Genomic DNA, 16,492 nt, shown 5'->3' with positions numbered 1-16,492 from the left:
TCACCATCACCACACGGGCTAAGGCAGATTACAAGCTGGCGTCACGTGCTGTTCTTTTCCTTATTGTTTTTGTTGTTGTTGTTGTTGTTGTTACTATTGACCTTATGTTGTTGTTGTTGTTGTTGTTGTTGTTGTTGTGTCACTACCTTTGGTGTTGTTTAATATGTTGGTGCTCTTCCTGAGGCATGCTAGGTTAGTAACGCACTTCTTGCACTTGTATGCAAAGATCAGGCTCATGCTGTTGTCTGATCTTTTGCGTCTCACATTTCTGGGCCATAAAAGGATTACAGAAGATTGATTTGTTGACTTTTAGAACCATGACAGCCATCTGCTTCGTGTGCAACCTGCCAATCCTGTCGCACCAGGTGGGTCTGGTGTGGCAGGGCGGCAACGGATGGGACGATCTCGTCCGCGAGCAGCTCGAAGAGTCCACCATCAAACAAAGATTGGGCGGCAGACGCGACTCCTCGACCCAAATATGCAGCATCTCGCCGCCGACCGAGACCCAGGAATCATCGCCTCCCGCCACAGGTAAATTCCTAATCAATTTTAAATTGAATAGGATGTCAATTTTTAATGAATCAAGAAACCGAGTCGAACAAAGCTCCAGTTCGTGCTACAGAAACCGGCAACAAAGCTACGTGAGAGATAAGCGAACTCGCTCACTGGTATGATCAAAGCACTGCAAATATTCACTGACATGTGTGCGTTCGCACATAAACTGGAAACCGGCGATCGTCTTTGTCCAATACTCGAACCATTTGTGTTCGAATGGGAACAAGATAAAATTCAGCCTGTCCGACGTTAAACCAATTATCGCGTGTCAAACGTTCAAACGAGGAGGAAATGTCTGTCCTGATGTCAATTTTAGTTACCATTCTATAAATGTGCACCACAATATCGTATGTTATTCAAAAATGTACAATACACAATATTACAAACAAGCGACACGGTTGATTTAAACTTTTAACTTGAAATATTGCAAATCCATCAATTCTACTAGAAAGCGGCGTTTTTGTGATCGACGTGTGCAAAGTTAAAACTTCCCCGTTTTGATGTTTTCCGTTTAAATTCCAGTTGAATGAGCGAGCGCAAATGAGATTATTATTCCCTGTAACTACACACTTTCGAGTAATTGCACGGTGAAAAAAAGTCATCCGGAACATTCAAAAGCTCTTTTTTGCGGCGCGACGCAAAAAGTCGAGAACTCTCGTGGATATTTAAATGCCTCGGTTGTGGGTTCTGCACATTCTGGCTTGTAAAAGTTGAAAAGCTTACGACGGAGTATTTAGGATTCAAAGTGCAGAAGTCTTTACGAGTGATAAGTGTCTTTAAACTTTGTTTTACCGAGACAACTTAACACAAAGATGATGTTTGCGTCAAAGGGGTTTTTAGTGTAGCAAACGGGATTGGGATTGTTTCATCGAGTTAATGTTCTAAAGTAACTATTCGTTTTCTTTGTGCTCCGGGATTATTGCTTCGTTTCCATTAAATAGCACAATGTAACTTGCACACTGTGCTATTCTCCGTTAGTCAATTAATCCATCAATCTTTTTAGGTGGCACTCGTCGTAGACGCAGCTCCCTCGCCCAGCTGACGGACATCTTAAGAGATTGGAGCGGTTCGTCGAAAAAACAACAGAAGCAACTATGCCGTCGCGAAACGCTGGCGGATCTGGCCCGTTCCTTGCCGTGGGGTCGACAAACGACGACGGAGCAGGGACCCACACCTTCGATTACCACAACCAGAAAACGGCGGGAGTCGAGCGCCGACTCCGGTATCCGTTCAATGGGCTCGAAGTCGAGGAGGGACTCAGCTACAAACGCGTTATCCGACTTCCGATCAGAGGTGGCGAAGCTATGGAGGAGAGACACCACCACAACGGTTTTGAGCCCAAATTCGAATCGAAGGGGCAGCGGCGAATCCAGCAAAAGCGGAAGGAGGGATTCGACATCACATTCGTATGGGACATCCAGAAGAGGTAGCGGGGAAAGTGGACGAAGCGGCAGAAGGGATTCTAGCTCTATTACTCCGCCACCGCCCAAAATTGTCTCAGCGCATAAGAAACGAAGGGATTCCAGGCCGAAGAACGAAGCTGGTACCACTCTAGAAACGGGTACATACTTCTACATCATTTAAAAATGTCATAAACTGAATCCATTTCTTTCTTTAAGGTTACTACCGTCAGGATCAGCGACCTTCAACCTCTTCCACCGCTTCTGATTCCGTACCTCCAACTCTACCAATAACAATAGTGCCAACGACAGTTGAATGCAGCACTCAGGCACTTCCTCCCCCGACAATCATTATGTCCAGCGTTACTCCGCCATCTACGTCCCCGACGGTGCCTTCACCGAGCGCCCCAACTCTACCTTTACCAACGATGCCGTCAAATACCACGACGACAGCAACATCCCCACAACCCACGTCGCAAGCCACCACACCTACCCATCCATTATTGAGCACTAGAAGGGACTCAACCACGCAGTGTGGCCGATTGGGCAGAAGAGATTCGAGGAGCCACGCCAGTCCGGAGAGGAGCAAATTGTCCAGATTGCAAAGACAAAATACCGCATACGACGAGAGTTGTCTGCCACCAGGTGGATGGAGTAGAAGGGGTTCACAACCCACAGCTTTGAGCCCGGACGTCGATGACACCGGCAGGAAAGCAAGACGGGATTCCCTTAGCCCAGATTCCGCCTCCAGGGGCCGCAGAGACTCCAGGTCTCACCTCAGTCCAGACCGATCCGGTAAATTGTTGACAAAAATCAATAAAACGTAATATAACAAAACAATTATTCCAGGAGAAAGAGATATAAGTCCGGTGCGTCGCGGCCGGAGAACGCTGCGCCGTCAGTCGACGAGCGTGGCCCAGAGAGGTGGTCCAGGTGGGGGTCATGGAGGTCGGTCGCCGGATTCTTCCAGCTGCTCGAGTCGCGATCCGTCGCCCTGCAACAGAGGTGGTGGACCACCACCCACCAACGAGAACTATCGCCCTGCCATCCGAAGACAATCGACCACCGAGGAGATTTTAATCGCCAGGGGGTTTCGCAGACAATCCACCACTGAAGAAATGATTCGGTATAAACTTCTGAAGGTCGCAGTGAGGGAGAATAAATTGTTGATGGGAATTGTTGTTGTAGGTGTCGCAATTTCCGTCGTCAGAGCTCGCAAAGCGACGACTGTCAAAGATACAGGGGGCGACGTGATTCGAGCGCCCAGATCTTGGACGGCACAATTGCTTCGATGACCGTGGAAACTTCCAGTACGTTTTTTGATTCAAGTACACAAACAGGTAAAACGACAACACATAATATTATCTACTACTTATTACTATACCTTGTTATGAAAACCCCGACTTATGTTTGTTACCCACCCCCTCGAGTTCTGTTATGCTCTTTGTATTTATATGTACATTTATTGTTTGTGTTAACTATCGTCTGTATTTTTTACTTGGACTGTATTAAAAACGAATTTAAAATAATATTTAAATACATGTTATAGTTTTATAAAATACAAATTTTAACATTTTTTTCTTTAAAATAATTACAAATATGTTTAAAACACAACCATAAAAACGACATTTTAATAAAATACATGCCAAGTAATAGTGGACGAATTGTTTATCATTATTTTATCATCATTAATTATTATTCTTACTTATTATTATTGATTCTGATTATTATTGTAGTACAATGTTTTGGTTGTTTAAATAAACTATTATTTCTTAACCTGTTTGCATGACCCTCAGTTTATTTCTTTATCCACAAACCAAAGAAACACTCTGTATATCCTTCATTTACACACCGAAACCACTGTTTACATTACACGGATATTTTGTATAATACAAATTAGCGAGAACCAAATTTATTGATTGGCTGTACACTTTTGTGATTTGTGAGACATTTGAAAAAATTTTAATGGAACGTTTCTCTTGAAATTATTATCTTTTTTTAAATTGTTAGAGTTTGTTAATAGAGCCAAAAATAAAATAAAATAATAAATAGATGTGTCGCTTTATTTTAAGAACTTATTTTTACAATATTTAAGTTTATTTTTTATATTTTTGCACAATTATTTAATACAATATACACAACTAAATACATTTAAAATTTGCTGCATAAAACCAACAATTATTATTATTATTTTTTAGTTTAAAAAATGTTTATAAATAGGTTCTTAAAATAAAACATTCAACGTTTAATAAACTCTATCAAGGTAACAAAAATAATACATAAAAATTATTAAAATTATATATAAATTAACTAAAATTCGACCCCGTGCAATTCGATTGATCAAAAAATTTTAAATATTTATTAATATCGATAATATTCGTGTAGTCCTTTGAAAAAAAAACCTACAGAGAATGAGCCCTTTCTTTCCAATCTAAATAGGTAAGTATTTCTATTGTTATGAGTGTAAATTACCTCCATTTATTAGATGTTGGATGTCGTCTATTCTGTCTTTCATTCATCTCTCATGGGAAAAATATAAAATTACAGATAACTACAATGTGTGCGCGAATTTATCGATTTCACAACAGTAGTCTATCTAAGCAAGTTTCCTGCTACCGTTATTCGTCAACAGATAGCAGTGTAAGCGAAGAATTGACATTCCATAATTATTAATTACCGTAATTATTTAATACAGGTAATGAAATTGATAATGATAAACCGGGTGGTCGAAATTGCGGAGAATAGAGTGGCACATGATTCAAGTTATCGGGAATAATTAATGAGATTATATGGTTAAGGCTCGAAAACCGTGATCAATCACAGTTTCTAATTGAAATAGTTACCCATCTATCCCTTACATTAGTGTTATTTAATTATTTAATTACTTCATTGTTTAATTGCCTGGTATAGTTTTGAGGTGAATATAAAGAAATACAATTTACCCAAGTTCAAATAATGGTTTAAAAGGTAACTTTATATGATATTTTGCATAAAAATATTTAAAAGATAATTTAATATTAAAATAAAAAGTACCAACTATCTTTTCTTTATAGTTATTTAATTATTTAATTGTCTGGTATAGTATTTGGGAATAATAAAAAAAATAATATCACAAATACAATTTGCTTAAATTCAATTTATGGTTTAATAAATTTAATTTAAATGTAAATGTGTAAAATATGTAAAAAATAATTCAATATTTAAAGAACAAACGAGAATTAAAATTTATAGAAATTAATAATATAAATAAGTTAAAAGAAAATATAACAATTTATAAAAGTATAAGTAAAACTAAAAAGTCCTTTTTGATGTCCAATCTCTTTAAATCTTATAGGTAAAGAATCAATTAATAATTCAATATTCTTTATGTAATAATTTCTTTACTCTGATAAAAAATAATTACCCGGAGGCAAAGAAAAGTTGAGACGCTTGGCAACAACCCTCGAAACACTCCCCCGTATCGATCAGTGACTTTGTTATCACAAATATACAGTATGAAAGGCGCGCTCATTGAAAAATTATTTAGTTATGACGTAGAGTAACATTAAGATAACAAATTAAATTAATAGAAAAATCTAAATGGACTTTTTGAGTTTTAAATATAGATCTAAGGCAAATATATATAAATCAATTTTTAACATCATAAAATTTAATTTTTATAAATATTCTATTCAAATAATTTTATTATTATCAATGACATGACAATGTGTATACATACGTATATATTTTGTGGTAAACAATAAAGAAAGTTAAGGGAGGTTGCATCTTAGGGGTTGTTTTATGTGTGGCTTTAAGATTGGACAAGACAAGCCAGATTTTATCGTATTGTCATGAGGGAAACTTTTCATAAGTAATCCTATTACAGTTTTATTGCTTTTTTAATATTGTCCTGTTGTACTGTTCAAACGAACGGAAAATAAAGTTATGATTGTTGGGTATTTTTATTCTAACATTATTTGTATGCCCTAAACTGAAAAGAAAAACTCAGTCAGTTTTTAAAGAAGACTACAAAATAAATTTGTGTTAATTAAAGACATATCGTTTCAGATTTAATGAAACGTTAATAGCTCCAATTATAAAAGGTAAAACTGGATCTTTCAGCATATAACTTTTTAGGTAAATTGAAAAGATTTCCATCTCACCCTTTCACGAAAAATTAATTCAATTCCATTCGCGACGTTTTAATCACTACGTTAAACGTGACAAATTAAAAAGTCGCAAATGTTGCGGGTGTGTTGGGCCGTTTCAATTGCATTTTATCCGTACGGCAATAAATTATTAGTCGCTGTCGTCGCCGTTGCGTTGTATCGTCCCCTCAAATCTGGCAGGAAAAACGGAAAAACTGTGACAAGCAACGATATCAAAGCCACAGCAAAAACGTGATTTATATTCCATGATCTGGTGGTGAAAAATAGAAGATAAAAGACAATATACAATTTGTATAACATTTGCAGTTTCGTTTTTCGGTCGAGAAAGGCGTTTATTTAATATGTTAATGGACGCCATTAAGAATTCATTTCATTCTCCTTGCCCTTTTTTTCCTACGTTTTACTGTCGGACGACGAACGAATGTAAAGCTAATGACCATATCAATTAAGGGACGGCGCATTGTGCAGGTGGGGGATTCCCCCGGGAACAGGTGTTACGTTCCTCCGTCTCCCGTTTTCTCCACTCTATTGTACGACTAACGGTGATTAATGTTTTTTAATGTCTGTGATGCGGGTGTTGACCTAAATTTTTACTCAAATCTCGGGTTTAAAGTTTTCGCAAGTGATGATTATTAAATTATCCATTAAAAGTGTAAAACATGTTTATCGGCTAAAGAGAAAACAAGAGAACTAATTTTCTCAATAATTATTTTTTTGATGAGTAATTTATAAAAGATAATGAGAAAAAATATAAAATAAAATGGTTAAAAATACTGTAATGAAAGTTTAAATTAAATTTTTTTTTAATTAGTGACACATTAATAAAAAATAATTAACTTAAGGTTTATACCATATTAAGTAGTTGTAATAAGTGAATAATTCATAACACATAATTTAAACCTAACGAATAATTGTTTTTAAAAATAATATGTAACTTATAATTATAATTTTATAACTGAAATACAAATTATAATTGCATTAGTAATTTTAATATTAATATTAAATATTTCATTTCCTTTTACAGTGAATTTTATTTTGTTTGTATACATATATTTATTAATAAAATATTTGTTTTCATAATAATGAGAGCTAAAATATTAAATTTGTTATTATCTAAAAATAATGTTATTAAAATTAAAATTTAAATAATTTTCTCTAACAACATTAAATGAGCAACATTAATAAGAATATTATTTATTCATTTATTTTTAATAAGGGACAATTTAATAAAAAATGAATGAAAATTAACAGACTAGAAAACTAGATGAAAAGTAGAAGTAGTAGTATTTATTAAAATATTATATAGAAATTAAAATTATAATGTTAGTGCTAGTAATTCAATATTAATTAATAATTTATTAATTTATATATTAATTAATATTATTATTAATTGTTATTTTCGACATATTCCTATATATTTTTAGATATTTATATTTTACATAAAATTTAAAATAAAATATCTATATCACGTCCTAAATCAAATAATTTCTGAGTCATACATTTTTTTTTTTTTTGATGCTAGAACATTTATTTTTGACATGTTATACAAGGTCCAGTAATTTTATACAAGGTGTCCGTTATTTATGTTTAATTTTTGCATCTGTTAGTTAAACAGTCAAAATTTTTGAAAAAAATTAATAACTAAAAATCTATTGGGTTTAGGTAAGAATATGGTATACCTATTTTATTTGCAATTATATGTAGAATAGAAATCCAAAAATATACAGGGTATTCTATTGAAAAAAACAACTTTGTTGTTACTTAAATGTTTCTTTTCAACGATATTAAATATTAAACAATTATTTAATAAAAAATGTAATAAAAGTTGTATAATTTTTGAAAACTTTCTATAACAGCAAACTAAGAATTTTTAACTGTTTAAAGTAATTAAAATTTAAAATTTCTGTTGAATATTTCTTAAAATTTAAAGAACCAATAATGAAATAATTTTTGTATTATTTTTTAAATAAAACAAAATTATATATATATATATATATATACTAAAATTTAAATAACAATTATTTTTGCAAAATTTAAAACTATATTTTTTATGCTAAAATCATTTTTTAAATAATAAATTTTGATACAAAAATAAAAATTGACGTATAGACCACCGAAAGTTGTCCTGGAGGCGTAGGCACCAGGTGTGGTAACGGCAACGGCGCCGGGCGCCGTCGCGACGCCGCTCCAGTCTCCCGCGGACGTCCGACGTCGACGCTTCACTCCAATCGTCGTGTGGAGATCGCGCGCGCGAGTCCAGACAAAATCGGTCGAGTGTGCGCCCCTGTAACGCGTCGCTGGATGCACGAGGCGCCCAGTGGATGTGCACCCCTCATGTAAACCGTTTCGGTGGTGCTTCGCGGCCGCCAACATAGAGCCGATTCAGGTGGTCGGGGACGATGAGTCTCAGGTTGTTCCTGGAACATCTAAAGGTACTGAAAACTCTTTTTTCTTCACATTTTTTTTTTCTCGTACATTTTTGTGCACCATCTTCAAAATATTAAAAAATTATATATAGTTAGTGTTACAAATTAATTTTTTCTCAACATGAAAAATTATGAAAATGATTTTCTTTATCCAATTGGAAGTTATCATTAATTAAAATTTGAAAATTATCCAATATTTGTTATAATTTATCTTTTACAATTTCTTTGTTATTCAAAACAAATGTTGAAATTTCTTTTATTAACTCTTAATTATACTGCACCTCTATTCATTAAGTCACATTCAACTAGCAGCTTTATTTAATCATTATATTCTGTGTATTTACGTCCTTATTATCCTATTTACGTTTGTGTTTCACTTTCTGTTCCTTTCTGAAACCAACAAGCGATAATGAGGAAACTAAACGTAACCTGTTGACAGTCCACTCCATTCATCGCGTTAATGCATTTTCTGAAAAACACTTTTCACACTTGTTCAACTGAAACTACACTTCACCGCTGAAGCATTTTATACCTTTCACAAACCGCCTGAAGGTGAACTAATTAATTTAATAATTCACGTTTGTTTGCTCTCGAAACAGCCCTCAAGAATTAAATGGAACAATAAGACAACACAAACAAGAATTTATGTGCCAATAAATATTGGTAAATTCGGCTCGGTGTCGTTTTGTTGCATTGATTGTTCCGTGATGGATTTTTGATGGGGTCGTGAAAAGATAATGCACAAAATAAGTGTATTCGTCACGTTTCATCCCGGATCTGGCGGATTATTTGCCTTCCATTCCGATGTTTGTCGTCCGGATTATTGAAAACACGTCTGGAAACTCAGACAGTACAAAAAAAAAAAAATTACACCGGGAACAATTTCGTTTCATTAAATTAAAGAAAATCGTCCCATTGGGCATTTTCAGGGCGGCATTCCAGCCCAGTATGCGTTCGTGATGGGACGTTTGCGTGCCCTGGTTTATCGCCCCAACATCTCAACTTCAACAGGTTATTTATGTTTTGTTAATTGTAATTGTTCGAAATGTTGCGACATTGTCACAACATAGATGTTTGCTGTTTTTATGACTCCCATTCAAATTACAAAAAATAATAAAAAACAATAATTAAAATATTAATAAAATTTTTGTAAAAATTGTATATTTCTTTTTCTTTTTGTTTTAAAGATCAGGAAAAACAAAAAAGAAACGAGATAATAAATAAAAAAATTAAATTTGAGAACCATTTTTTGAAATATTCTGCTGAATCTGTTAAAAATTACATCAGAAGGAAGAAACAAAAACTTCAAACTAAATTATTAAATATTTAATATTTAATAAGTTGTTAAGTAAGATTTTAATTTATAATTTAACCAAAGTGGTAAGGAAATTATTTTAATATAATGTAAAATATTATTTTAAAAAAATATATAAAATGGATAATTCTTTACACTTTTATTTAAAAAAGGAAATAAAATTAAGCAAACAACAGGCGAGAATGAATCATGAAAAGTAATTTTTAAATTTGTTTGTTTAGTCAATATAAGTCACAGTAGTAAAAAAAATGACTTTAATCATAAATTTTCACTAAGGCGACGGCTTCTGAAGTCCATTAGAAAGTACAAAACGACCAGAAATTTTATTATAAATGTATTTAATAGGTAACTTTGACAATGTTACAGATAATAATATAAAGAATACGCCTTAAAAAGTTTTTGACAAAATTTTAAATGTTAAAAAATATTTTAAATTTTGATATTTTAAGAAAAATGAGTCGTTCTTTTCGCTTTTCTTTAAAATTAAGGCAATAAATAAACAAACAAGAGGAGAGAATAATCAATTGTGAGGAGTAGTTTTTAAATTTATTGAAGTAACAGTTTAAACTCACATAAAATCAAATAAAAAGACTTAAATCTTAAATTATTACTAAAAGAATAATTTCTGAAGTTTAAAACTAAGCACAAATTTTCTTAAATAGTCCATATTTAATAAATAGAAAAATTTTACCCATGTTATTATTAATAATATAAAGAGTATAAAATAGTTTGTAACAAAATTATAGGCATTAAAAATGTTATAGGTTTCAATACTTCGATAAAATAGTATAAAAATATGCCACAAAAAATAAATTTTTTATCTTTTTTGTTTAAAAATCACAGTAAAATTTAAAAAAAGATAGTAAATTAGTAAGTGGAGAAAATAATAAATAATTGGAGTAACAGTTTAAAGCCACATCAAAACAAAGAAAACGACGAAATCTTAAAATATCACTGAAAGAACAGTTTCTCAAAACTAACTACATATTTTTTATATAATCTATATTAAATAAATGGTAAAACTTTACTCATGTTATAATTAACAATATAAATAATATGCCTTAAAATAGTAACAAAATTATAGTTATTAATGTGTTAGGTAGAAAATTGTATAAATATGAGTGGCAAAAAATAAATTTCTTCTCTTTTTTTCACATAATTGTGTGAAGAAATTTTTAAATTAATTTTAAATTTAAACAATTTAAAACATTACTCATGCTATAATTAACAATATAAATAATATGTCTTAAAATAGTTTGTAACAAAATTATAGGTATTAATAATGTTTTATATTTAGACATTTTGAAAAAGAATAGTATAAAAAAATGAGTCATAAAAAATAAATGTCCATAGTCCATATTTAATAAATAGTAAAACATTACCCATGTTTCAATATGGGATAATATGAAGAATATGCCTTAAAAGAGTTTATGACAAAATTATAGGTATTAAAAGTGTTTTAGGTTTAAGTGTTTTGAAAAAATAGTATAAAAATGAGTAATAAGAAATAAATTTCTTTTGTTTGTAAACAAACAGGAGGAGAAAATAATCAATTGTGAAAAGATGTTTTCGAATTTTTTTAAGTAATAGTTTAAAGCCTGAAGTACAAAACTAACCATAAATTTTCTTATAATTGTCAAAATTTAATAAATGGCAAAACTTTACTAATGTTATAATTAATGATAAAAATAATATGCCTTACAACTTAAATTATCATTATCAAGTTGGACACATTTACATATAATATCATAAAACCAATAAATAATCATCAGTTTGTATCAAAATTATAAGCAATTGTCCAAAATTACAACTGTAATGTGTAACATTAACATAAGTAATGAATAATCTGATAATTATCAGTGACATTACGATATTTTGGTGGTTTGAAATGACCGCAGGAAAAACGGGCGTGCAATTTTATTTATTTAACTTACTTAGAAACATAAACAGTCTAAAGGAAGTTGCCAATCGATAACGGTTGTACATTTTAGTCACCATTCACTTAAAAAACCTTAATGTTAACAATGCTACGTGAAGTAAACTAATATGGTTTTGTGTTTTATGTGTTTTACATGTGTATATATGCTTGATGGATATATAAGATTGAATACCTAGATATTGATTAGTGATATTAATTCCATGAGAGAAATTCGAGGTATGTTTATATAATGAATTTGTATTTATGGATATTGATTGTACTAGTAACGACTATTAATTCAATAACTTTATTAATAAAAGGAAATAAAACTTTTGTTTGGCAAAGGTTACGAAACGTGGAAATCGTTTAGCCATTGAAACAGAGATTGTTGTTTGATGTGGTGGCTTCAAGTAATGAATTCAGTTTCAGTTTAATATTGGCAGGTTAATTTTCTACTCAGTCTGGTCGACGTTGATAATGGGACTCCAAATCACCCCGTAGTCATTAGTCCTTAACTCACGGCGAAACTTGTTGCGGGCAAATAGTTCCACGAATGCACTTTGTCATTAATTGTCACTGACGTAAATTTAATTTATTGTTCTATTATTACAATTATGTTTTATGGTAAAGGCTTTCAAACATGATATTGTGTAAAGTTAATTAGACGGAACGAACAGTATTAAGAATTGTTATCCTGGAACTAATTTAAACTTCCAACTTTTTTAATTATCCCCTTTCAGGGTAAATTGTAGCTTGAATCACAAATTGAATTTACCAATTCCAGTCGACCTTATTTCGACTCGAACGTTTAATAATTCCGGAGTTAATTGTGATTAACGTGAACAATCGAATTTCGGGTATCAAACGAAATATGAACGTGTCAATCGGTAAAAACTATCAATCACAATTAATCCCCATTTTCTATTAATGTCGGTTTGAAATGCCGGAATGAAATAGAAACATGGAAGCTTTCCAAAACTTCCCCGACATCAGCGACACATAATGCGGGCTCGTTCATTTTTACGTTATTGTTGTTTACTGCTACCCGTAAATCCCGTTTTTTCCTAAGGTGAAACTCCTCCAAACGTAGCTACTTTACGACCGATTTTTAATCGTTGCTCGCAAAAAACATTTAACGATTATGCGGTCCAAGTTTGTGTTTTATTCGCGACATAAAAGTTCACCGCGCGGACAAACTTTTATTAGGTCGGATAAACCGATTTTGGAGTCGGTCGCTCCTAATCGAGTCCCGGGCTCGAATCTCGCTTATTGCGTTACTTACATTGTTTTATTCGACGTTGATGGACAAAGGAACACGGACACTCTATTGGATTTTGTTCGATTGGAAAGAAAACGTCCCGTTGTTTTTTGCTGTTAAAAGTAAAGGTTTTACACGAGTCCCTGCACGCAGAAAGTTGCGATAACATCAAAGTTAATTAATAGGGTTACTGCAAAAGTTGGACGGCAATGATTATGAATGTTGTTGGTAATTTTAACAACTTTTCTTATTTATTAACTGTAATAAAAACGTCTGTTTAAATTCACCTACATATGTGTGCATAAAGGTATAATTAATTTGTGTATTCTAAGTTATGCTAATTAGTAACTTTGGTTTATACATTCTTATTTTAGACACATAGAAATCTGATGAATCAAAAATTTACATACATAAATAATAGTTATCTTCTCTTGTTATAAAATCATAGATAGACTACGTACATAAATTTGCTATTAATTTAAATATTAAATTTTAATTTTTATCCGATTTTAATCCAATTTTAAGTTTAAAATTATTAGGTTAATTAGATGAACTATCTATTAACCCTACAAATATTCTCAATGTCTACTTAAATGGCAAAAGTCGTCTACATTTTTACTGCAATGTTTTACCAGTCCCTCTCATTCTTATTGTTTTAATATACTAATAAGATGTACTTGCAATACACATTTTTAATAAATAGTTTATACAATTAAAAATAAGAAAGTTATGATGAAATATATTTTAATTTAATTTAATTACTAGTCCTTTTTTTTCTATCATAACAATTTTAATTTTTATCCGATTTTTACTTACTAAGACTTAAAATTTGTGTAACTAAATAAAATTTCGATAAAAAACTCAAAATTTGTTATAATCTAATAATTTGTTGTTGGATAAACTATTTAAAATGAAAAAATGTCTGAAAATCGTTAAAAATGCATGAAATTTCACTTTTTTTTTCTTTTATTTAATTGAAACAATATTAGTAAGAAAGACCACCAAATTATGAACTCAACAGTACTCAAATCGTTTTGGTCGGATGAAACATGAGATACAGTTGATGAAATTTTAAATTCCATACAATGCTTTTTGATTTTCGGTCATTCTCATCATTTAAATAATTTTTTTCAGCAACCAGTAATTACAATATTCAAATTTTTGTATTTTTAATAATTTATTTGTTTAATTATAAATATTTCGGGTCCTTTCAAATCAAGTTTCGATAAAAAATAAAAAGATAAGATAATTAATTTAAAGACTAGTCTTCTGATTTAGTAGGGCTTAAAATTAGTGTAACTAAATATCGATAAAAAATACAAAATTTGTTATAGAATTATTTGTTGTTGGATAAACTATTTAAAAGGCAAAAATAACTGAAAATCGTTAAAAATGCATGAAATTTTAACTTTCATCAGTTACATCTTGGCATTCTTCATTTAATTGAAACAATATTGGTTAGAAAGACAACTACATTATGAATTCAACAGTACTCAAATCGTTACAGCTGAGCTTTATGATTTTCAGTCAATTTTATCATTAAAATATTTTTTTCAGCAACTAATAACAATATACAAAGACAAAGTATTTTTAATAAATAATTTGTTTAATTACAAATATTTCAGGACCTATGAGATCAAGTTTCTTTTTTTTATCGTAACAACTTTAGTTTTTATACGATTTTGTTATACTCGGTCTTAAAAATTTTTTAATTAAATAAACTATCTATGAAAAATGTTAAAATTTTAATCTTCGAATTATTTGTTTTTGGAAAATCTACTTAAAGACGAAAATGGCTGAAAATTGTTAAAAGTTGTTTGAGATTTTAATTTTCAGCAGCCACAACTTACGTTAGTTGTAACTCATTTAATTAAAACGAATTGATATTATTTAATTGAATTTATTTAATGATTTTCAGTCATTCTCATCATTTTAATATTTGTTTCAACAACAAGTACTAACAATATACAAAGTTTCGTATTTTTAATAAATATTTTATTTAATAAATTTATAAAATATTTTCGATCCTATCAGATCAGGTTTCGATAAAAATTTAAAAAAATTATGATAAAAATAAATGGTTACAGATAATTTAAATACTAGACCTTTCTTCTTTCTATAATAACAATGTTAGTTTTTATCCGATTTTGCTGGACTAGGTCTTAGAATATTTGAAATTAAATAAACTATAAATTAAAAATATAAAATCTGATATTTTTGTTGGATAAACTATTTAAACGACGAAAATGGCAGAAAATTATTAAAAATTACATGACATTTTAACTTTCATTAGCTACAACTTTAGCTATTCTTAATTCAGTTGAAATGAATTAATATTAATTAGAAAGACAACTAAATTAAGAACTTAACAGGATAATGATGAAGTTACAGCTGATGAATGTTCAAATTCCATGCAATTTTTGATGATTTTTGGACAATATTCATCATTTAAGTAATTTTTTCACATTCACATAATGTACACATTTTTAATAAATTGTAATAAATTCAAACATATCGAGTCTTATTAAATCGAGTTTCAATAAAAAAAAGTTATAATAAAATAAAAAAAGAAGTCAATTCTTCATAGGATAAAACAATTTTACTTTTTATCTGATCTCGTTCTAATAGGACTTAAAGTAATTAATAAAAGATGTATTAAAATTTTAATTTGGAGATGGAAAACTATTTAAATGACAAATATGGTTAAAATCGTCAAAAATTGCATAACATTCTTTAGTAAGTACTTTACTTATGCACCCAATTTGATTTCTTTCGATCAGATGAAAAATAGTTGAGTTTCAGCTAAAGAATTTTTTTCCATTTTTATCATTTTTCAACAAAAAATAGGTCTTAAATGTTTGTAATTGCATAAAATATCAATTAAATGTGAAAAATTGAAATTATTTGTTTTCTTTTTGGAAAAATCTTCTTAAATGATCATGATGAAATTATCGTCAAATTCATTTGAATTTTATCAGTTATCTTTTATCTTAGAATTTAATTTAATCGAAAAATACAAATTAAATATTCTAATATCTTAGTGAATGCCCAAATTAGAAAGAATTAAAAAGTACCTTAAAATGTGACAGAAAGTTTCTGTGATAAAATTTCGTAGTTAATTAATATATAATAATAAATATTAAATGTAAGTATTCAAAATGAACTGAGAAAATCTTAGAGCACAACATTTCGTTTAAGCAATTAATCCAAGTGCAAAGTTTGCTGTTCATAACTTCCACTTCTTTTTCGGTCGCGGGGTAAAAGTCGCAACGAAATTGTGTTAAGAAAACTTTTCGAAGCCTTTAAAGAAACACAGGCGAACTTTTCCTCTCATGTCCAGACCGTTTATATTTATTTACCCTTTAGTTCGGTGTGTAACTGGCAAAAAAATGGCCACGTGTAACCAGCACTGCTTTGTTGAAACATTCAGTTTTCATAAAACCAACTGTGTAAATAAATAAGCAAGAAGACT

The 16,492-nt window shown here is 30.6% G+C and overlaps 1 protein-coding gene across 4 annotated transcripts in view; it reads left to right on the top strand.

The window, feature by feature from the left end:
• The window catches only part of LOC109600755 (uncharacterized), a 62,209-nt gene that overhangs the window by 18,324 nt on the left and 27,393 nt on the right, over window positions 1-16,492 (top strand). For all 4 annotated transcript variants that reach the window (XM_020016933.2, XM_049969914.1, XM_049969913.1 and 1 more), the window contains exons 3-7: window positions 314-531; window positions 1,559-2,116; window positions 2,175-2,750; window positions 2,805-3,081; window positions 3,144-3,295. In XM_020016933.2, coding sequence (XP_019872492.2) covers window positions 314-531; window positions 1,559-2,116; window positions 2,175-2,750; window positions 2,805-3,081; window positions 3,144-3,295 — 1,781 coding nt within the window. The remainder of the gene's footprint in view (window positions 1-313; window positions 532-1,558; window positions 2,117-2,174; window positions 2,751-2,804; window positions 3,082-3,143; window positions 3,296-16,492) is intronic.

This window comes from Aethina tumida, chromosome 7 (genome assembly GCF_024364675.1).
Source record: "Aethina tumida isolate Nest 87 chromosome 7, icAetTumi1.1, whole genome shotgun sequence".
NCBI lineage: Eukaryota > Metazoa > Arthropoda > Insecta > Coleoptera > Nitidulidae > Aethina > Aethina tumida.
This window is presented reverse-complemented; position numbering and strand designations above follow the sequence as displayed.